At 41.2% G+C, this 24,250-nt stretch overlaps 1 protein-coding gene across 4 annotated transcripts in view; it reads left to right on the forward strand.

Annotated features, from left to right (window-relative positions):
- The window catches only part of LOC124883869 (cytoplasmic dynein 2 heavy chain 1), a 166,881-nt gene that overhangs the window by 95,938 nt on the left and 46,693 nt on the right, over positions 1-24,250 (forward strand). For all 4 annotated transcript variants that reach the window (XM_047391300.1, XM_047391299.1, XM_047391302.1 and 1 more), the window contains 3 exons: positions 7,607-7,767; positions 9,887-10,012; positions 18,214-18,324. In XM_047391300.1, coding sequence (XP_047247256.1) covers positions 7,607-7,767; positions 9,887-10,012; positions 18,214-18,324 — 398 coding nt within the window. The remainder of the gene's footprint in view (positions 1-7,606; positions 7,768-9,886; positions 10,013-18,213; positions 18,325-24,250) is intronic.

The raw sequence follows: 24,250 nt of genomic DNA on the forward strand, positions 1-24,250 counted from the left end.
AGATCTCCACTGAAGACATATAACCCCTACCTCCACTGAGCACATTAAAGTCATTCTCTTCCTAGCGCTCATAATATTTAAGTCTCATTGGCTAGTATTTCTCCACAGAGCTTCATCTACCTCTGACATTTTTGTCAATGAATAAAAACGACACTAATATATTAAACAGTTTTTTCTGTTTCCATGATTCGAAATTATATTTTTAATAAGCTGTCATCTATTTTTATGCAATTAAAAATTGCTGCTGAATAAATATTTGTATCATAGTTTTAGTCATGGGAAATGTCTTTGCCCTGTTGATTCGTGGGTGATTCCAAAATCGATGATAAGGGAACACAGTCTTATTAGGAGACTGTGGGAAAAATCTCTTTCTCTTTAGTTGGCCCTGTTTGTGCCTTTCTCTTGGCTAAGTTGTTGCTCTTGTCCCCCCACACTTCCCATTTCTTCAAACAATTAGGGGCAACTTCCTGGTTATCTTCTCAGGTGTGGTGTGACAAGCTCCTTAGAGAGCTCAGTGAGGAAGAGCCAAAATGTCTTGGTAATACTACTCTTAAACTCTGGGTGCAGAGTTGTGAAAATGGTTTATGTATTCAGGATGGCAAGGCCAAGCATGTTGTAACACAGCACTATGGGACACCATGGGGTCTACACCTCCTTTGACCTTTTCTCTTTCTACAGTTTTTGTCCACCACTTTGCTGCGGTGCATTGTGCTCAGGAGCACAACAGATATTCCTTTTTTTCTGACATAGCTAATGATGGTGTGGCTGCTATTAAATCCAAATTATGTGCTGGGAACCTCCCTGGATTTGGAAGCCTTCATGAGAGGTGATGTCTGCCGTGGAGGCCCCGGAATAGGGAGATCCTTCTCCAGGAGGCACACTTGTGAAGACTGCACAAATGCTGGACAATATTTTCTCCCAGATTCTTTGGAATTTCTTCCCCTGGTTGCCTCCCGTCTAAGCTATTCTATCTATTGCATATTCTCACAAACCCAGAATATATTCACACCATACTTGGTGGACGTGTTTGGCATGTACTGTAGAAACTTCCACCTTCCCCTGAATATAAGCTAGTACTGAAGGTAATACATGTATCAGATGTTGCTGTGTAGAATAATCTTTAGAGGTGCCACTTGTTACTTGTTAAGATATGCAACCAGTATATATACTGTATATTGCTGCCAGTCACAGATGATCAGAATATAATGTTCTTATCAAGTTCCATTGAAAATGTATGTGGGTCATTTTTGACCCACTTATGGAAGCATGGGGTTGCATAACAGAAAACTGAATTTTGTAAAATGTGTGAGAGGTACATTTAAAATTTAAATAACATGAAATCAGTAACAAATCATTAGAGGAATAGCTGGAATATGAAATGATAACAACATGATGTTAAAAGATATTGCTGGGAAATAACTTTTTTGTTCAAAGTATATCTTTGTTTTTGGTGAATTTGTTGGATAGAATTCTTTTTATAAAGGAATTTAATTTTTATTGGAAAACTAAATTACTAGAACTGATGACCGTGAGATAAACATGCCGCCTACTAGACTCTACAAGCTTTTACATTCATGAAGCGTAGTGAAGTATTAACAATACAGCCTGGCTACACACCACTGAGAGAGTTTATTTACAGTATGTTGCTTCAGAAACAATTTCCATGTAGAGGCTTGTGTGGTAGTTCTGTTGTTCCAAAATTTGCCCACACTCTAAAAAACATTTATGAGAAAATTTGGTTTTTATATTATTTCCCCCAATATTATACATTAATTTAAGAGTATTATTGAAGACAGAAATGAGGTCTTCTAAAAGTGCTTGAAATAAATTACATTTTGAACAGCAACGCTCCCAATTAAAGGAAGTCCATTAGATGTAAAAAACTTGCATTTGGTTGATTTCACGAAATCATACACTCACTGGCCACTTTATTAGGCACACCTGTCCAACTGCTCGTTAACACAAATCTAATCTGCCAATCACATGGCAGCAACTCAGTGCATTTAGGCATGTAGGCATGAACAAGACGATCTGCTGCACTTCAAACCGAGCATCAGAATGGGGGAAAAAAGGTGATTCAAGTGACTTTGAACGTGGCATGATTGTTGGTGCCAGATGGGCTGGTCTGAGTATTTCAGAAACTACTGAGCTACTGGGATTTTAATGCACTACCATCTCTAGGGTTTACAGAGAATGGTCTGAAAAAGAGAAAATATCCAGTGAGCGGCAGTTCTGTGGGGGCAAATGCCTTGCTGATGCCAAAGGTCAGAGGAGAATGGCCAGACTGGTTCAAGCTGATAGAAAGGCAACAGTATCTCAAATAACCACTCATGACAACCAAGGCATGCAGAAGAGCATCTCTGAACCCACAACATATCGAACCTTGAGGTGGATAGGCTACAGCAGCAGAAGACCACACCGGGTGCCACTCCTGTCAGCTAAGAACAGGAAACTGAGGCTACAATTCACACAGGCTCACCAAAATTTGACAATAGAAGATTGGAAAAGCGTTACCTGGTCTCAGACTGGTTTCTTGAACATGACAATGAGTTCACTGGACTCAAATGGCCTCCACAATCACCAGATCTCAATCCAATAGAGCACCTTTGGGATGTGGTGGAACGGGAGACTCGCATCATGGATGTGCAGCAGACAAATCTGCAGCATCTGTGTGATGCTATCATGTCAATATGGACCAAACTCTCTGAGGAATGTTTCCAGTACCTTGTTGAATCTATGCCACGAAGGATTAAGGCAATTCTGAAGGCAAATGGGGGTCCAACCCGGTACTAGCAAGGTGTACCTAATAAAGAGGCTGGTGAGTGTATATGTCTAATTGGACTCTGAGCTAAGATTGTCTTGTCAAATGAATGTTAAACCTTAATTTGGTTTTTTAATTGCTATGTTTTCTTGCAGAAAATTGTGGTGTCTTCCTTGTTAGTTAAGCTGCAGAGCCTTCTTTGATGACTCCCCTGTTTCCTGGACTCCCGGCCTCTGTGGTTTCTGTTTTATTTTATTCAGATGAAGTCTACTGATCAAATTTAGGTTCGATCCTTTTGAGTCATGAAGAATGCCTTTGGGTGTAGCTTAAATTATTTGCAAGTAACAAAATAAATATAATTGCTGAAATATATAAATATATTTTGTGCTGAATTAATAACATCAAAATTTAACAAGCTATCTGTAGCTATGACTCAATGAGCACAGCTTTTGAAATCTTGCCTGTTATACATATTACCTTAATCTGATTGTTAGAGATAATATTGCAGCCACAAATTTAAACCTTATCAGCAGAAACTATCAGATTGATTAGGTTCGCTGGCTACAATTTTGATGAAATTTTACAAAATGTAGTAAAACTATTAGCAAGAAAAATAACATAATTATACTCTGCATGTGTACAAGTGATTGTGCAAATGTCCAACACTTTCCTCCTGTCTCTACTTATATTACCAATAAAATCTAAAACTGCCCCATGTAGACTTTAAACCCATGTACATCTAATTACAAATTTCACATATAACTTATTTAAGTGCTGCATTTAGTGTCATTTTACATTAACAAACAATGCCTTTGTTGAGCTGTAATTGCCCTTAAGTCACCATATAAAGAGAGTGCAGACCTCATTTACAGGTCTGCTTCCGCTTTTATATGGCTTTTATTTTTTAATTACTCTGTCACACTATTTTCTTTTACATTATATAATGATGTGAAATGTGTGAATTGCATATCCTCTTGCTGTGTTTTGCTTGAGCTCCTATTTTGTGATTATGAGGTTAATGCACTACCTACAGACCCACTTCTACTCATTTTATAGTTTGCTAATTCTTTACATAATTTATTTGTATCTTGGTTTCCCTTTCTTTGCTTCTTATACAATCTCACACAAGATGCAAATGGGAGGTAAAGAAGAAACTAGAGGAGAGAAGAACTACTGTTGGCTACATTCCTTTTGCTGTGAATTAATCGTCTTGTTTGATTGTTTTTGCTTATATTTAACAATCAGCTGACCATTTGGGAATGAAATTTTAATGTTCAATCAGTGCCTTCAGGGAGTTAAATAATGATTAGCCCATTCGATCAAAAAGTAGGTCATGTGGGCAGTTTCACTTTCAGTATACTGCGTGCCTAGGTGCGTAAACTGTCTGTATGGCATAGTGTGAAAATCCACCAAACCAGTTTCAGTGCTCAGTTACTGCTAGGGCATAATAATAAGCAGTTTGCTGTGTTTCCACAGGGATAAAACTCTAGTACTAGATGCTGCCTCTATCCCAGCCTTATTTTGCAGCTGAATCAGAGGAAAGATTAATTTTTGTTGGGAGTTAGAGGTGGGATCACAACAACAGCAGCCAATCAAAAACGACTCATTGTTTAATACTCTGGAGTTTATTTACGTTATCTATTGGCCAATTATAAAACATAAAATAATAAAAACACTGTGCTTCAACATGAATAAAATGTCAGTGGCGTCACAATAACAGAAACTGACTCTCTTAACTCCCTCAAGTTTTATTAAAATCCTGTAATGGAGTTCAAGTAGGTTAATGCTCTGCTTACAGCTGCACTCATAGCTGAATAGTTTCTGCTGAATCCATAGTTAATTCCTACTCGGTTCTCTAATACTGTTGGTCTTTAATATCATCCGGTGTTAAGAAATCCTAGTCTAAAAGCGGTGTTTAACTCATATTTACCTATTGCTGGTGTGGATGAGAGATCAGCTGATCAGGCAGTGAAGCACTCACAGGCTCCTCTGGTTGTTTTAAATAACATTATTAAATGAAGTTGGGGATATTATAGCATTTATTTGCAGAAATACTGGAATAAATGCCCAGGTTGGGCATTAGAATGCCTTTGGTAGAAAAGCCCAATTAGCAATAGTATTGTATTGTTGGATCTTTGCAGCCATGTTTGATTCATTGCTGTGGAGAATCTGTAGCAGAGGCTAACTTGTGTGATATTTATGGCTTTCCTGAGGCTGAATGTTTTAACAATATACAAATGAATCGATGCCATCTGGTGATCGAACTGAGTATGTGTAAAAATGTCCAATTTTCAGTCAAGTCAAGTTTATTTATATAGCGCTTTTCAGCAACAAGGCACTCAAAGCGCTGTACATGAGGAAAAACATTACAATGATACAGAAAATCAAACACAGAAAAACAAATTAAATGACATTAATAATCCTTGGGAATTTACTGGTAAGAGCTGGTTCTAATCCAATCTTTCTAATGGTTTTAGACAACATTGAAGCAACATTGAAGCAACTGAGGTGGACATTAATGTGTTACCGGTGTTTTTAAATCAGTCCAAATAAAAGGGAATTATTACAATAAGAAAGAAAGTTTTTGCCTTGAAATAAAAAAAAAAAATGGACTGCTTGAATTTTTGACAATGTGTTGTTTGGTGAATAATATGTGGCGTTTAAATCCCAAACTCAGAAATTGTGTGATAAATTCACTAACAAGTCTTGGATGATTTTGTGCAGCGCCCAGTTAAATTTAGCAGTTTTTGGCTTGAAAAATTGCCGTAACTGCTTAGACTGTCCACCCACTGTGTTCAGACAATATGAAAAAATTAATGTTTTGCTTTAGGGTTTTCCTAATGATTTGCTATAGTTTGTTGCCACCACACTTTTTAATGACAATTTAAATAATGCTTAAATTCGGACACACAGGTTAGGGTTCTATAGGAATGTATTTTTAGTATTGGGACCAAATGCTCCAAAAAAACTAGGTTGATCTTAAAAACAACTCTCTGATCCAATCTGTCTATATATGTAAAGTATATTTCTTTACACATAGATTGTTGGTGTCTGTCATACAATCTCTCCTGCAAGATCATTTTTCACTTTGCCTCAGTATGATCCTCAAAAGCTTTAGAATCGCCTTCATCTCTGTTTTCTTGTTTGTCTGTGGGTGATTGCATTACAACTCTCACTTAATCATGACAGTGATATTCCTCAAACTCCCAGCGCAGTGATTCACTGAGTGTGCATGACATGGGGAAGATTGCGCATGGTTTTGAATTTGGGGGAAAAAAACAAAACATGTACAAGAGAGAGATGAAACATCAGAACAGGACAACGGCAGAGTTTTTGTGTATGCGTTTGTGTTTTTGGCAGTAAATCAGTATGCTAATGAGGCATGGTCTGTAATCCTCTTACAGCTAATCTCACTCAATCCCTCCAGTCCAGGCCTGGGCAATGCTCTCTGTTCACTCTCTCACACACACACACAGGCATGCCTCAGTGAACACAACACACACATATGCAGCGCTTTTCAAAAAGTACTAAATCTTTTGCACTTTTATTTATATATATATATATATATATATATATATATATATAAATAATACACACACACACCGTGATGGAGTTTGGTGAAGAACTTAAAAAATATTTAATAGAATCTATGTCTTGGCCTTCACAGCAGCACTTATTTTTATCCCGTTTTCTGTTATGTGTTATAAGGTCCAAGGTGAACTTTTCTATTTGCAGGCAGAGGAGGCTAGGCTGCAGCACGAATACTGATTATCTGACCATGCCAAAGCCAGTTGTGTATGCATTTCTTTTGCGTGCAAATGCTTCATTCTTTTGGCAGACAGACATCTGTTTTTCTTAGTTTAACATAGTGATTCAGATCATTCTCCCTGGACTTTGCCCATGTCCCACTGTGCAACCCACAGCAAAGCTCTTTGCATTTGGTAGTACACACCAAGTGAATGTTTTGGCTCGGTCTTTCACCCAAATCAGAGTGATCAGCACTGTGTGCAAGTGCATGAATGTGTTCACACAGATATGTGTGTCTTCTAATACATCTACAGGTAACATCCCAGCGGAATTGCCAGCACAGCCGTTGGGGCTGCGTGGGCATGTATTCTTGCATGCATTTATTTCACTGTTGACTCATATCCCAACATCAAATTAATATATCACAGGAGCATAAAGGTTTTAGGAAAGCAATGCACACCCAATCAGTCAAACACTTACACCTACATTTAGGAGCCTGTTCTCCAAACACCAGCTGGCTGACAAGGTATTCCTTTGCTGCATGGTGAGTTCTGCTGCCGCAGACCTACCTCTCAATATGCATAGCACGCCTCCCTGCCAATGTTCTTCACTCTGTCTTTCTTAGTGTCTTCCTTTTTTGCCCTCTCCCCTTTCCCCATCATTGCCATCTCTCTAACCCATTCCCCCCCCATTTATTCTCCCAACATGTCTGTGAAATTTACCCTTTTCATGCTCTCCCGTTGTTTGATGTTTGCATGTCCACTACCATGCCCAACACACTTAAAGTGCACCAAATGCATCTTTGCTCGTATTTACTCTCATTTGCCTCTAATTTTCTTTTGTTGCTACACTTCTTTAGCTTTCGGATGCCCTACAGCTCATGAGCAGTGTTACTTTGACACTCACTACTATATGAACTTCACACATTAAGATCTTTGATGTTGAAATGCTAGTTTACCATTCTGAGGATTTAGTTAGTTCACTTTATTAAAGACACATGGGTCAATAGTAAAATGTGGTAAGGGAAAAACTTTAAAGACAATTTATAGCTGCATCTTTCACGTTCCTCTTTAATCTCTGTCTCCTCTTCTTCTGCAGGTATGAAAGAGCTTTCCCCTCCTCCTCTGAATTTGCGACGTCTCTACATTGAGACTATGGAGTGGGAGCCGGTTTTAATCATCATCTCTCCAGGGGCAGACCCATCCCAGGAGCTTGCAGAACTAGCAGCAGAAACTATTGGCAGGGACAATTACCATGAGGTAGTGAACAGCTGAATGCAAATAACGAACACACAGGAGATTAAAAGGGAGCAAGAGAGTTTTCGACAGAATAGCCCAATCACATCCAAAGACTAGAGTGGACCAAACGTGTTGAATCTTCTTGTTTATAACAGTTTAACATACATCCTTTGCTACTGTTCCGTGACTAAGGTCTTGTAATACATACACCAAGGAAATGCGGTATCTAAAGATATTTTGATATGCCTTAAGTCATACGTCATTTTATTTGGACAACAAAGTCAAGTTTAAAAAAATCAAAACCCAGCAAAACACATCAATATAAATGCTTACGCATTCCTATAGACTCTTAATTCAACACATAACCTCAGTTATATTTCAAAAGAACAATCCTGTGCTTAAATTAAAATGTTTTGGTTAAAATCATACATACAGGGCCATATATCTAGAAACCAGGTTTCTTATTCTGAGGTGGGGAAAAAAAAAGAAATTTGATTTCATTATTTTTCAATTGCCCTGTGATGGATTGGCGACTTGTCCAGGATATGCCCTGCCTCTCGCCTATAAACTGCTGGAGATAGGCACCAGCTCCCCCGTGACCCACTATAGAAGAAGCGGTATAGAAGATGAATGAATTAATATTTTCAAGCATAGAAAAATGATCTTAGGTATGAAACAAAGTTTGGATTTCAAGTTCATATTTTATTATTTGTAAGACACAAATAATAGACAGAATTCTGACCTTCACCTGCCAAAAAGAGTGAAATAGCCCTTAACAACACCTCAGAATTGGAGGACGCTTGGTACAAAGCCAAACTGTCTCATTCAAATGAAAGAATTGGTTAGTATGTTAACAAAATACCCACAAATCACAGAGAGTCAAGCCTATCATTAACTGGAAGTGCTGGAACAGCAGTGTCACCCTGAAATAATTTTTACATCACCACTGGCTCATAGGGTGCTTATCACAAAAGAAGACTCAAAAATTAACAGCTTCAAGCTTGAAATTTACAGTTGCTTATATGGACAAGTTAAGGCCTTTGGGAGAAAGGTTTTATATACAGATGAGATAACATGTAGCTATTTGGCCACAAGGTCCTTAGTAGCATGAAGGAGTCAGTGTGATGCTTTCAAACCTTAGAAGATTGTAAGAACTGTGAAGCATAATGGTGAAAGCATCAATCTATAGGTCTGTTTCACTGTTTCAGGAACGGATGCACAGCACCGTAGGATAGGATACTCAACGAAAACAACCTTCAGTTTCACTTCAGTTTAGCAGCTAGATGGTGGAAACTTGGACACAATAATCATAAAAGATGAACATCAAAATTGTTTTTTGGATGAATAATGCTCTGAATCTTAAAGCTAACATTAAGATTCTGGAATAGCTTTCAGAAGGCGCTAACCTCAACCCTTTTGCTTTTTTTCTGTAGTATAACTAGAAGTCCAGTGTAGGCCTGAAAACCAACCAGTCTGAATGAACTCTGCCAATTCTGTCTTGTGCAATGTTCAAATATTTAAAATATGCCATGAGGCCACAAAGCATGTGTTTCAGGTGCAACTTGCTTGGGGACATTTTACCAAATATGACAGAGAGGTTTATGTTTATTTTTAAGTCTGTGTGTATACTTTTGATTTTGCCAATATAGTCTGGCCATATAGTTCTTGATTATTGAGTTTTTTTCAATGCATAATCACTTTGTTCTAGAAAAAATGCTTTAAATACATATAGCAAAGGCTAGAAACAATTTGTATCACATTCATGCCCTCGTGACTGTACACAAGTTGTCAACAAAGTAATGTTCTTTCTGTGGCTACTGGCTGTAACTGGCTTTATCAAAATGTGTGACTGATGAATTTCTACAGGTGTATTGCATTAAAGTTATGTTTAGTCTAATGCTATATTTCAATTAGATACCAATATATCATATATCTCATTAGTTAGGTTAGACCTGCTTCTGTTTAAGGGCCCCATTAGAAAACACTGACTGTAGACAGAGGTGGATTAAAATATTGAGTAAAATGTTAGTTCTCTAACTTTGCGAGTCAGCATTGCACTGAAAGACGGAATCAAATTTTCTCTCCCACTGATTCCATTTGTCACCCCCCTCCTACCTTTCCCCTCTCTCTACCTGTCTAGATCTCCATGGGTCAGGGACAGGCTGATGTGGCCCTGGCCACACTTAGAAAATGTTCTCTGGATGGAGACTGGCTTTGCTTGAAAAATCTTCACCTTGTCACTGCCTGGCTGCCCCTCCTGGAAAAAGTAGGTACTCTCTGTGTTTGTTCTGTTTGTGGAGGTAAAGGTATAAGGACTGTGGTTAAAATATGTTAGATATTGTTTTCTTTTCTTGCTCTGTGTTTCATGGTTTTTGGTTGATGGCAATGAAATTGACTCCTTCGCAAAGATTGTTTTCGTGTAATATGGGTTCCAACTATCCATACTAACTAGGGGTATAGCGATCAGAGTTTTGCAGCTAATTTCTATTGACCAGTTTTCACAGAGTTTTGACTTGTAGATACACATTTTTTTCAATTCTACTTTCTTTTGAAGAACTAATACATAAAAAAATATAAGAACAGTTTTCTAAATATTGTTTTCTGGACTTCTTGCTGTGAATGGAAATGATTTCTGTCAGGAGCAAGTGTTTGTGAAAGCTGTCGCTGTAACACAGGGTTTTACTGTTATCTTGAAGCAAAGACTACATTTTTACAGACTTCACAGTTTAAGACAGCCTTTGACATCTTATTTTGGAGATTCTCTATGCTATTTGATGTTACTATTTTGTTTTTATTTTTGTTTTGTATTGTTGAGTCTGAATGAGAGTTATGATTTAAAGCTTGTACGTCATATTCATCTTAAATTTGAATATGATGAACAAGGTATATTGAAATGTTATTTATATATGTATGTGTGTGTGTGTGTGTGTGTATATATATATATATATATATATATATATAATGAAAGTATGATTAAACAAGGGTGGCTGTTAGATTTTGTAGAAAAGTCTTATATTAACAATGAAAAGTATAATTTTGTTTTAAGTTTTCTGTTTGGAATTTGGCGTAGAATCATTGTTGGTGCTGAAAGGGGGGCTCTATGTAAATAAGGGTGGAAACCGCTGCCTTAGAGACTGTAGATCTTTACCTTTACTCCGACATTTGCAAAAGTCCTTTAATATTTCCAAGTTTAGGCTGTTCCATAATAAACAGTTTTAAAGCTCAAAGGGGTAAAACAGAGTACTAGCCTTTCTATTATCTACTGAAAGTCCTGCGCTCTGTCACAGCCTGAAAAAGCCCCAGACATGTCTCAACAGATCAAGATAGCTTTTAATATCTGAGCTTAAAGAACTCAGTGATACTGAAAATAGTTGTTCTTCATACTGTAACACATCAAAGAGTGTTGTTGTTGGAGTGACCTAGTAGCACATTTACCTATATAAAAAGATAGGGGATCAGGGTCATTCTATGTGAAGGTCGTCCTTTTTTTGCAGGCTTACTTGTCATACGCACTTACATACCAACTACATGAGAGGGACTTTAGGCTTCAGTGTTTGACAGTTTGCTATGTTAACATAGCGGTAGACTACATGACTTCATGTGTTCCAAAAAAAATGCCTGCCCCAGCAGTAAAGTTGCCTGTTGTACTTGGGGTTAGGGTTAAAGGTCAGTGGAAAGTGCAGCCTGGAGGATCTTTTGTCCTAATGATGCGCATGTATTCTTTGCTTCATGCAAGCTAGTTAGTGTTTATCTGTAATATTACACGGCCACACACACATACACACAGACACACGCTCTCACATGCATATTCTGCTGCCTGACCAAATTACCATATCTAAAATTACCTTCTGTCCTTTGCCTTCTCATACACATTTTGCATTCCTCCTGTCAGGGCATATTAGTTGCTTTGGAGTTGCTTGTGTGCGTGTTTGTTGTGTCCGAAGATATATGTGTAGGTGGTTTTGTGTGTATGTGTGGTGTGTGTGTGTGTTTTAATCAAGTGTATGACATTGCTTGGAATCCACTTTTTTGTCAGTATTGACTCCTTGGTGGATTTATCTTCTCCCTGCAGTTTCTGAGATTTTGTTTGCGCTTTGTGTTTTTCCTGGGGCTCTGTTTAGTGTTGTACCAAAGTAGTAGGTCATTTCTCACTGGGAGGCACAACCGTTGGTCATAATTGGTGTGTGTGTGTGTGTGTGTGTGTGTGTGTGTGTGTGTGTGTGTGTCTCAGTATGATTGTATATATGTGTGCTCTCACCTATGTGGGCGTGTGGGCCAGAGATCCCCTTCTGTTTAGGCATCTCTCATGTGGTGGCTTAAAACATGGCTTTTTACATCCATTTATCTATCTTACCATTTTGTCCTCTGTATTCAGTTCTGTCCACTTCTACATGTGTTGTTATTCTACAGCTTTTATTGGCAATTTCATTTCTCCCCCTAATATCAGATGACATAAATACCCCACTTGTCTGCTGGTCTCTTTCGCTCTCTGTTTTTTGTGTGGCTTTTTTGCACATCCACCTATAAGACTGAGGTCTCAGCAGTCAAGCTTGAAATGGAAAAGCAGCACAACCCAAGGAACGATGGAGGCAGAGGATGCAGAAAAGAAAGAATGAAGAAATGGAGAGATGAGAGGGAAGGAATAGTGAGCTGCTGTGTGCAGGGAGAAGTCAACAAAGCGAAAATTATGTTTTAACATCTCCCTGTATTTCAGTTATGTCCGTCTGGTCAGTGCTGCTGTATGTCTGAGTTGAGCTTCTTCATGATCCGCATATTTTTACCATCTGTCTTTGTTGAGCTCACCTCCTTATTCGTAGCAGTTGGCCAGTTAAATAGAGCTAGAAGAGACAAGATAGTACGTGTTCATAATTTAACTTAACAGTGCAGATGTCTTCTCGTTTGCTCATAATCTCTCTTTTTTTTATTTTCTACATCCCTATTCTATCTACCCCTCTAAAAACTGCTGAGTTATTTTGTTAACCGAAATGCTAGGTTAATGCTGTTAGGACTGAACTTGGGTAGTTTTAATAAGAAATGTGGGGCAAAAATTGCAACCTAGTTCATTGGAATAGAGAAGGTTGACTGCATCCTGTTCAGACTTCAGTGAACTTCCTCCAATGAATTAGGAATGTTTAGATCAGTGTTAACCAGATAATTTTCTTAAAGGGGCACGAGTAAATGTTATTGTTGTTTAGCACCGAATAATTGCCTAAACTTTATTATTTAAAAAATTCGCATTGTTTGAACTCTAAACATTGCTTTTATCATCTGCTGGTGACAGTAGTCATTGCAACTGAACACTAAAATGCGACATGCCATACTGACAACTGAAACTTTCTTTAAATTGTCTTAAAAACATTTTGTAAAACACATTATGTTCAAGTGCTTATATTTCACTGTATGTTTAGTTTGATAATGTTAATTCAAGTTGTAAGCTCAAGAGAGCAGCAGTCTGTACACCACAAATGGAGCCACTTTATCGCTGACTTGAGTAAATGAATGCTATGGAGTAAGGCTGCATGATAGGAAGACATTGGGATAAGATATTATTGTTTCCAACTCTCTTGGTGACATTTAGCATCTTGGGCACTATCATCTATACTTTTTTTTCGAACTTGCAGATTTTTTTTCCGGCTTCAAACTTTTGGCCCTGTTTTGGCGTGGGGGGCGGGGCCTCAGATCACGGGGTGCGGAATCATGATTGACAGCTCAACACAGCGGCTGAACAACATATTCCCAGCTGTTCCATTCAGGGACCGTGGGAACTGGAATTATCTGTAATACATCATCGATATTCTATATATATGTGAATGCCTACGTGAATACACGACGCGCATCTCAGAGGCGAAAATATGATCTTGACAGATTTGCACAGCATTTTAAGTCCGTGTTTCCCATGCTCACAACATCTAGCAAAAGAACCACCAGACTAAGCGGCGGTATGAAACCAGATGCAAAACGAGCCGGTATTTTCACAGCCATCGGCAAACTGGCATATGGGTCAATCGGGTAAATCCCCGGTGGACCGCTGGCTTAGTGGGACGGTGGTTCACTTCACCACCGTTTTATATATATATATATATAAATCTCCGTTTGTGTCTGGCATCCAGCAGAGAGGTCCGCAGTGCATCTCTCTATATGTATATGTGTGTATACATATACATATATATATGTATATGTATATACACATATATGTATATACACATATATACATATATATATACACTCCATTTCTGCTACCTCTATGACCCCTTCTCTTTTCCAATGGTTATAATCAGTCTAACAGAGGGAGGTATCCCAATCCTTGTGGTTTTTAGTATAACAATGACCATCAGTGGGACCCTTTGTGAGCTGCCTTGAGACGACATTGTTGTAAATAAGCGCCGTTTAACTAAATAATCTGAACTGAAACTATCTGTGTAGTTATGCTGCTATAGGCTTAGGCTGCTGGATGACACATAACGAACTCTTTCACCCTCTTTGCTACATTCTCACACTACTCTCCAATTTTGCATTATTTGCTGTTATTTCAGCTTTTAACTTTGTTCTCTCTTTTCTCTTCCTAGAAGCTACAACTGGCCTGGCTCTGTGTCTACCTGTGACATCTTTCTGGAGAAGGGCATCGTCAGAGCTTTTGCTGGCAACCGCTTAATGCTCACCCTCTACCGATGATCCACATAGCCCCGTCTTTTAGTGTTTAACCCTTTCTCTCTCCTAGACATGGAAATTGACTGAGCTTTTACTGTGACTAACTCTATGTGCTCTCTTTCAGACTCTAACCTTGAAAACTGGCTCAGAGTTTATATGTTCTTTCTTTCTAGATGAAACGACTAAAGGAGCTACATCCATTAACATTTACTTTTCCTTCCCATAGAAAGTACTCCTGGATCAGTGCTTCTTTGTTCTCTTTGTGTCTCTGCTCTGTTCTCTCAAACCCCCAGTTGGTCGTGGCAGATGGCCGCTCACAATGAGCCTGGTTCTGCTGGAGGTTTCTTTCTGTTAAAAGGGAGTTTTTCCTCTCCACTGTCGCTACATGCATCCTCAGTATGAGTTATTGCTGCAAAGTCAACACCAGTGACTGTCCACTGTCTCTACATGCTCATCCGGGAGGAGGGAATCCTGCAAGTCACTGACTGGATGCAATCTGCTGGGTTTCCTTAGACAGAAAAACTTTTTATCCAATTTGAATAAAAAGTAACTCCGACTGCACTGTTCAATGGTTAGGATTAATTGGAATGTATGTACCTGACTGTTGTGAAGTGCCTTGAGACAACATGTGTTGTGAATTGGCGCTATATAAATAAAACTGAATTGAATTGAATTGAATTGAATATAGCAGAGAGATGCACTGCGGACCTCTCTGAATGCAACATCTGGGAATATGTTGTTCAGCAGCTGTGTTGAGCTGTCAGTCATGATTCCGCACCCCCGTCATCTGAGGCCCTGCCCCCCATGCCAAAACAGGGCCAAAAGTTTGAAGCCGAAAAAAAAATCTGCAAGTTCGAAAAAAAACATTTAATCTGAAGAATAGTTTTGAACTTATTTTTTCCAGTTTCACATCAGTTTTTTTTCAGTTGCAAAACTTTTTTTCAGGTTTTCACATTTTTGGGGGTTGTTCAAAATTATTTTTCAGGTTCAAATGTTTTTCTTTTGAACAAACTTTTATTTTTCAGATAAAAAATATTTTCTTTTGAACAAACTTTTATTTTTCAGGTTAAAATTTTTTTCGTTTGAATAAACTTTATGGCCCCAATTTAGCTCCATATTAAACATGCTAAGTTTCCACGTTTTAAATAAGTTCTTATTCAATTTAACTCTTACAGACATGTTCCCCCAACACTCTGTCTCACTGTGTGTTTAATCAATCCATTACTGGCTCGGTCCTTATTTGAACCTGGACTAGGTTAACAAAGAAACCCAAACAGGGTTGTTTGTAGCCCACTTGTTTTCCCACAGTATGTCTGTAAATCTTTATGTATTATTAACTACAGTGAGATCTTGACAGGTTTATTTTTATTTCTGTAACAATCACCATTTAATCTGTTGTGATTTATTTTTTATCACTGTCAAAATAGGATGTAAGGATATTATTAGAACTTTCGACATGTAATAATTCTTATCAGGGGTGTGCAGATGCAAAGCCTGTTGGCTTGCTATATCTCCTCATCTGGTTTTGGCCAAGTGGTGTGGCTTTCACTCTCTGAACTGTGTAAATACATTCTAGCAATGACAAGTTTTCATCTCCGCATACTAGAAGAGACTGGCTTTCTCCCTCCATCTCTATTTACCCTTTATTCATCTTCTGTTCTTTATCATTTTGCATCTCTCTGCAGCAACCATTGTTACCTCAAGTGGAATTCTGATTACCAACAAATCACAGACAAACACACATACAAGCGCAACAAATGGATGAAGAGTTTCCTTTGAGGGCCGTCACTTCTCTTGTTCTTTGATTATCTGTGATCATCTGTGCTTCCACAAGAATGAATTAGACGCAAATGATGCAGAAACACATTGATAACAGTTCATTGTGCGTGCCCTTGTGTTCAAGTACCCAATCTGATGACACAAGACCCTGAGCTGCCAGGAGGCTATTTTTAACCGTTTGAGTAACACAGAGGGAGATGAAGGGGGGCTGAAAGTGAAGTTAGAGAAGAAAATGCGTGAAACTCAAAGACAACAATAAATACTGAAAACAAAAGGAAAGAGTGGGAAATGAGAGAAATTAAGTATGAAAGTAGGTGAAGGTTTTGTGATGGTGGAGAATTCATCACAGCTCAAGGTTTTTATGAATCAGCGGAAAGAAGATGAATGAAAGAAATGGAGGATGTCATTTAAATTTGTTATTATCTTCTACTTTGCTCTGTAGCCATAATAATGTGGCACTCTTTTTTTTTACTCATCATAGATGCTTGCACAATAAAAATATGCTTATCACATTGATTTCACATTGTCTGTTTATTTAGTCCAATGTCTTCTGCTTATTGAGACTGGTCGGTGGGGTAACTGGTCACTTTCCTGGCAACACTCCAGCTCATTCTGGTGGATCCCAAGGCATGCCCCCTGGCCAGAAAGTATAAATACTTCCTTTAGTGAGTTCTGTGTCTGCCCCATAGTCTTCTCCCAGTGGGACCTACCTGGAAAACCTCAAGAGGAATTTGCCCAAAAAACATCCAGATCAGATGATCAAACTTCCTCAACTGACTCCTTTTTACGTGAAGAAGCTAAGGCTGTACTCCAAGTTCTTCTCTAAGGGTGAGCCCAGGCAGCCTGTCTGAGCTCTCCCTGTGGAAGCTCATTCTAGCTGCTTGTATCTGGAGTTGCTTTTTCATTGATGATCAATATGACCATAGGTGCGGTTTGGAACATAGATGGATCAGGAAATCGAGTGCTTTGCTTTTTTTTTCTCAGTTCTTTGTTCACTATAACAAACTGAAGCAGCACCCGCATTACTACAGGTAAAGCTCCAATAAGTGTCAAAGTTAAAACATTCAGAGCATGCAGAAGTTAATGGCTTTAAGGTACTAAGAAAACCACATCATCTGCAGAGAGCAAATATGAGGCTCTGAGGTTACCAAACCAGATACCCTCATCTCCAGAACTGCACCATGAGGTCCTGAACATATATACCTCAAACAGGACCGTAGACAAGGGACAGCCCTGACAAGGTCCAGCCCACACCAGAAACAAGTTTGACTTTGTGCCGGGAATGAAGGCACAGCTCTTACTTTGGTTATACAAGAACTGAATAGTTTAGGGTGCTGAAATCTGCTGCTCCATAGCCGAATGTGGTTCTTTATGACCCCCGCATATATTATTAATACCTTTAACCAAACATAATATCAAAAAATGCATTGTGTATTGAAATAAACATTATAAAGGGCCTAGTTTTTAGCAGTTCTGGCGTTTTTAATGTACTACATGCATAGAATTTCCACAACAGAATGAAACTCATAGTACAACTAACATCTTTTTGTTTTAGTCCTTTGGTGTCATTAGGCTGCCAATGATTAGATTTATGTATTTCCTATTATTCTCTATGTTTTCCATGGATATGAATATGAATGAAAATGACTCAATTTGCCTCTTGCTACCCATAAAATATCTAAAATTGTTTTCTTTATTTTAAATTCTTAAAAGAAACAAAAATGTTAATTTCATCACAAATGATTTTTTTTAATGTTCTGTCTATTTATAAAACTTGTGAAGTTGTATCTTATGAACAAGGATCAGTGTAGTTTTGCTTATGTCACAGCGGACAGAGCTGTAAGCCTATTCCAGATGAAACACATGAGGACTAGGCACCAGAATCCCCTCAGCAGTTTCATGAGGGTAAAGTTCTGGTCCAGTCTTCCACAGTAAGGGTGTAAATCCACACTGAGCATGCATAGTCTACTGAAAATCTATTTCTGCTTTGAGTTCTTAGTGTATTTAATGCTTGTAATGTCTGCTGATTTTCCTCCACAGGAACTAAATGTGCTGCATCCCAAAGCAAGCTTCCGTCTTTGGCTGACAGCAGAAGTCCACCCAAGATTTCCCCCAATATTGCTGCAGGCCAGCCTTAAGATCACGTATGAGGTAGTACCATACAGCACACACATATGGTTTCAGACTATTTTATTATAAGGCTAATATTATGTAATATGCAAAAAATCATGTACCCACATGTATCTTTGCTAACATGCCTCCACTCAGCCTCCTGACTGAAGAGTGAACAGCATTCACATGTCTCTCTTCTACTGTTTATACTGTGTAGGGATATGTAGAATTATGTCGCTTGCATGTGATGCATGCTTTAATGCTCAGTGTGTTGTTGAAGGGAGTCATGCTCACGGGGGTAGCTGCTTCAGCAACCAAGCATGCTGCACAAACAGCCTCTGTCTGCTTTCTCTTTGTCTGTGAGCCAGCCCTCTTTCTTTTTTCCTCCAGCTCTTAGTATTTTATGGCCAAGCTTACAGACATTGTACATATTTGCACAGATTCTGAGCTCAGTTCACTGTCAACTAAGCTATTGGACACATTGTTTCTTGGTTACAGGGCAGCTGTCAGCATTAGTATTTAAAACTTAAAATCAGTACTGTAAATCTGCTAATTGATGTGGTTTTGGGTTATTAGGTTTTAGACATGATTTTTAAGATTGGGAGTTGACCCGATGAGGCACACTTAATCTACTGAGTTAACAACATATGTGGTGAATTTAGTATATGCATTAGTTTTTCTGTATATTATAAAAGCCTCCAGATGGGGGTACCAAATGCTCAGCAAGGCTGATAATACATGAACAAATGTCATTGTGTATTCTTTATTTTTAATATAATTGAAACATACTGTTGGCAGAGAACTCAAATATTTAGATAAGTCCCCAGTTATATGGTCAGTCGCCATATGAACAAAAGCTCTTAGTTTTAAATAGCAACATAATGATTCTCAATTCCAGGCCTCCCTATGGTAAATGCTATGAAGCATCCAACAGTGACAACGTTGCATATTTATTGGTCTATTTGTTGTCTGTATTATTTTCTCATCTCAGAAACATTGACTGTTGTTAACAAATTACTATAACCACAGGTTATCTGTTGAAAGCAGAAAATGTTCTAAGCCCTTGGTGATAACTTATTTAGTGACCTTGTTAAGAGTATTTGTGTATCCTCTTTATTGCTCTTTTGCATTTTTCAAGTCAGAGAAAGGCTTTACCTTCTTCCCCTATTATATTTAGTGTTATTTTATTTTATGTCCTAACTCTACAATATGACTTGTACAGAAAATTCGAATTCTGTTTAGTATAAGGTAAAAGAAAATCTTTAGGTTAAGGATTTAACCCTGGTTCTCTGAAACATGAGTGAGGTATCTCACTATGGGACACGCCTCCAGCGCCTGTCCCCCAGAAGCTCTATTACATTACGCCAGTCTTGACTGGCAGGCGGAAGTGACGTCCGCTCCCATGGGAGGGACTTCCTCCCAGTATAAAAGTCAACGTCACGTAGGTGATCTTCAGTTTAATAAGCACACCTCTTCCTCGCTCCGTGCAAGTAGGGTGATCTGATGAGATACCTCACTCATGTTTCAGAGAACCGGGGTTAAATCCTTAACCTAAAGTTCTCTTTCAACATTCGTTTCGGTATCTCACTATGGGATATTTCTGCTCTCGTATTGCCAGATAAGCTCACTCGAAGACCAACAGATTGCATCTTGCATTCATGGCAATGTGGAACCCACACCCAGAACCGTGTGAGCCAGTGTGGGCCTGGTGACATCAAGTTTATAGAACCTAGTGAAGGTGTGAGGGGTCGCCCAGTTGGCAGCCTCACATATTTCCTCCACAGGTATACCCTGGAACAATGCCCAGGATGAGGCCACACCACGAGTGGAATGAGCCCGCAGACCTGCAGGGGGTGCAAGGCCTCTGCTCTCATAAGCCATAATATTTGCTATGTGAGAGGCTTTCCTTTATGTGATGAAGCCCACGACACAAACAGCTGCTCTGATTTACGAAAATCTGCTGTTTTTTTCACATATAACCGCAGAGCTCGTACTGGGCAGAGCGTATGCAGTCGTTCATGCTCCTGAGAGGAGAATGGTGGTGGGTAGAAAGCCATTAATTCAAGGGCATGGCATGGCAGAGCCGTAGCAACCTTAGGTATAAAGGCAGGATTAGGTTTCAGTAAAACCCTTGACTCACCCAGAAACTGCATGCAGGACGAGTTAACTGAGAGCGCTTGAATGTCACTCACACGCTTAGCAGAGACCAGAGCAATCAATAAGGCCGTTTTAAAGGAAAGCACTTTGAGCTCAACCTGCTGCAACGGTTCGAACGGTGCACGTGACAATGCATCGAGTACCATAGGTAAATCCCATGAAGGAGTGAGGCTCCTCGACACTGGACGGAGCCGTTGTGCACCTTTCATGAATTGACACACCAGGGGGTGCTGCCCCACTGTTTTGTCACCAAAGCCAACGTGATAGGCTGAAATAGCAGCCAGGTACACCTTCACAGTGGAAAAAGCCAAGCCTTTATCCAACAGTGCCTGCAGAAAAGTTAAAACGTCCGACACAGGGCTTTGCATTACGTTCACCATAGGTTTTGCGCACCAACCCACGAATGCCTGCCATTTACCCTCATACACGTTACGCGTGGAAACGGCCCTTGCATTTTGAATTGTTTCAATAACGTTCTGCGGAAGCCCACTGGCAGCCAGATTTAACCCCTCACAGGCCAGGCCCATAGGGCCATGCGCTCTGGATGCGGATGAAATATTTCTCCGCATGCCTGCGTCAGGAGATCTCTGCGGAGGAGAAGCCGCCATGGCTCGCCGTGTAGCATCTGAAAAATCTCCGCTAGCCAATGTTTCCCTGGCCAGCGGGGAGCTATCAGAATGAGTGAGTGTTTTCCCTCTCGCACCCTGGCGAGAGTAGGAATGATCAGTTCCAGCGGGGGAAAGGTGTACAGTAGGACCGGCGGCCATTTGTGCGCTAGAGCATCCAGCCCAAGCGGAACTTGTTGCTCTGTCAGTGAGAAAAACATCGGACACTGAGAATTTTCCCCTGATGCGAAGAGGTCGACCTCCGCTCGGCCGTACCTCTTCCATATCTGGGACATCACCTCGCTGTGGAGTTTCCACTCTTTGTAGCGGGGATTGCCCCTTGACAGCAGATCTGCGCCTCTGTTCATTACCCCTGGCACGTGAGTCGCTCTTAGCGACAGCAAGTGTGAACTGGTCCAGATTATCAGTCTGTATGCCAGCTCGTGTAAATGACGTGAGCGCAGACCCCCTGTCTGTTGATGTAAGCAACCACTGTTGTGTTGTCCGTTCTGACCAAAACATGGTGCCCTTTGATAAAGGGCAGAAAGTGTCTCAGTGCCAGCATCACGGCCAGGAGTTCCAGACAATTTATGTGAGCTGTCTGTGTTTGTGGACTCCAAACGCCGTTTACCATCATCCCCTCGTGAGTGGCTCCCCAGCCTGTCAGCGAAGCATCTGTGGTAATTACCTTCCTCGTCAGGATGGTTCCCATGGTAACGCCGGTGTTGAGAAAACCGTGACGCTTCCACGGGCTCAGCGTGCGTACACATATGAGAGAAACCAGGACGCTGCGGTGAGCATGGCGTGTGGGGCTCAAGCTGAGTGACGCCACCCACCTTTGAAACGGGCGCATGTGTAGATGGCCGAGTGTGATGACCGCCAGCGCAGACGCCATCAGACCGAGCAGTCTGAGGCATAACCTGAATTTCACCTGTGTGCCTCTGCCAAAGAGTGCCAGACAAGCCTGAAAGGCTTTTACTCGTTCTGCTGAGAGGCGCGCTCTGAACTCGACTGAATTCAGGGACAGGCCAATGAAGGTGATTGTTTGTACTGGGGTTAAAATGCTCTTTTCCCAGTTTATTGTGAATCCCAGAGCTATCAGATGTAAAGTAAGCATCTCGGCATGCGTCCTGAGCTCCTCTAAAGACTGAGCTGCAATCAGCCAATCGTCTATATACGTCGCCAGACGCATCCCCCTTTCCCTCAGAGGCGCGATGGCTGCCTCGGTGCATTTCACGAACACACGTGGGCTCAGTGAGAGGCCAAAAGGAAGTACCAGGTACTCGTATATCTTTCCCTGAAACGCAAATCTGAGGTATTTTTTGTGAGGGGGGTATATAGGGATATGGAAATATGCGTCTTTCAAGACTATGGAGACAAACCAGTCTCCTTGACGCACAAACTTTATCAGAGCTGCGTGTGTTAGCATCCTGAACGAAAACCGTCTCAGATATGTGTTCAGAGCCCGCAGATCCAATATCGGTCGCAGACCCCCGCCCCTTTTCGGCACGAGAAAGTATCTGGAGTAAAACCCGTCTCTGCTTTGCTCCTGCGGTACCAGCCGGACAGCTCTTTTGTGCTGCAGGGAAATTATTTCCTCTTGTAGGACGCGAGCGGACTCTCCCCGGGCGTATGACTGTACTATGCCCTTGAAACGGGGTGGGGCTGTCACAAATTGGAGCCTGTATCCCTTGGATACAGTCTTTATCACCCAATCTGACACTCCACACGCTCGCCACAGCTGAGTGTTGTTTGCCAGTGGACCTAAAGGTGCTTCCGTGTAAACACTGCGCAACACCGGCTGAGGGATCTGCTGAGCCGCTACAACTGCCAGCTGCGCTCGCCCCAGGTCTGTTTCTTCCACAGAAAAAGCAGCCTGCTGTGTTAGAGGTAGGGTGAGAGCTCCCCCTTGAGGCCTCATGTGCAGCTGCACGGCCATGTCCTGTCCTTGTGTTATTTTTAACATATTTTTCATGTTTTTTTGTTGTGGCTGCGCCCTCGGCTCCAGGCCTGGATGCGTGCCAGAAAACAACTTTATTGAACATGTTGTGAAGGGGGAAGGTCGTGTTTTTAGACACTGGCATGTGTTTGTGCACTGGTGTGTGCTTTCTGCGGCTCCACTGAGCTCTTGGTGGCTTTGATCCTCCTCTGCTCTGAACGATGAGCTCCAACGTCGGCTCTGCAGGCCGTTTGAGTTGCCTTGAACGTGGCGTTCTGAACTCGAACTGGGACAGGATGTGTCCTGGTAGGGGGGGTGCAGGTGTCTGGCAGATCCTGCTCTCCCACCCCGAAGACGGCTCCCTAGGTAGCACGCCTCTTTTTCTTTGCGCTCACTGTAGCGGAAGGGGTAACTTGGTTTCCCGGCGCCGTCGGTGGAGCGAATGGCTTCCTTCCCCAAGCACCTTTGAGCTCGGTTTGTTTCCCACGGTCCGCTGACTGCGGCTGAGGCTGGCATTTGGGGATGCGGTAGGCCGGTCGAGCCGCCGCTTGAGCGAACGGCACACGGGGTGCTGGAGGGGGAGGAGGCTGCGCTTTCCTGGGTAGACACAGCTTTAGCGCTTCATCTTCCCTATTCTTTTCCTCACAGCGTTTTTGCATGGCTGCCACAGTGGGGCCGAATAAGCTCTTCGGGTCCACGGGGGTGTCGAGGAGCTGGTTCTTCTCTCTTTGAGACAGGCTAGACAGGTTCAGCCATCTAGCTCTCTCCTGAGTGACCATCAGGGCCATGGCTCTCCCGGATGCTTGGACAGCGCTTCTGTGGAGATGCAGGCATAGGTCTGTCACCACGCACAAATCGGCCATCGGTGTGCCAGTCATCTGCTCCTGTAATTCCGCTTGGTAAGCGAGGAGAAGAGATGAAGCGTTTAAGGCTTTAACAGATGCAGCCACCGCCTTGTAGCTTTTCTCATTCAGAGCGGACTGAAAAGAATCAGCTTTGAAGGGAAGGGTGGGTCCTGCCGCTGTCATGGCTGACTTCTGCGATGGGTGCAGGTGAGATGCCAGCAGAGGTTCTACGGGAGGCAGATGTGAAAAACCGCCGGCCTCCATGCCCGTCCAGTCCAGCGCCGACCCTCCCAGGGCGGGGTTCTTGGCGGTGAGAGGATTGCTCCAGGACCGGGTTGCTTCCTCGAGGCACTCGGGAAAGACCGGCAACAGCTGTCTGCTGGAAGATTTGGCTCTCGGAAGCCGCTTCCCCTCATATC

Source organism: Girardinichthys multiradiatus, chromosome 18 (assembly GCF_021462225.1).
Source record: "Girardinichthys multiradiatus isolate DD_20200921_A chromosome 18, DD_fGirMul_XY1, whole genome shotgun sequence".
NCBI lineage: Eukaryota > Metazoa > Chordata > Actinopteri > Cyprinodontiformes > Goodeidae > Girardinichthys > Girardinichthys multiradiatus.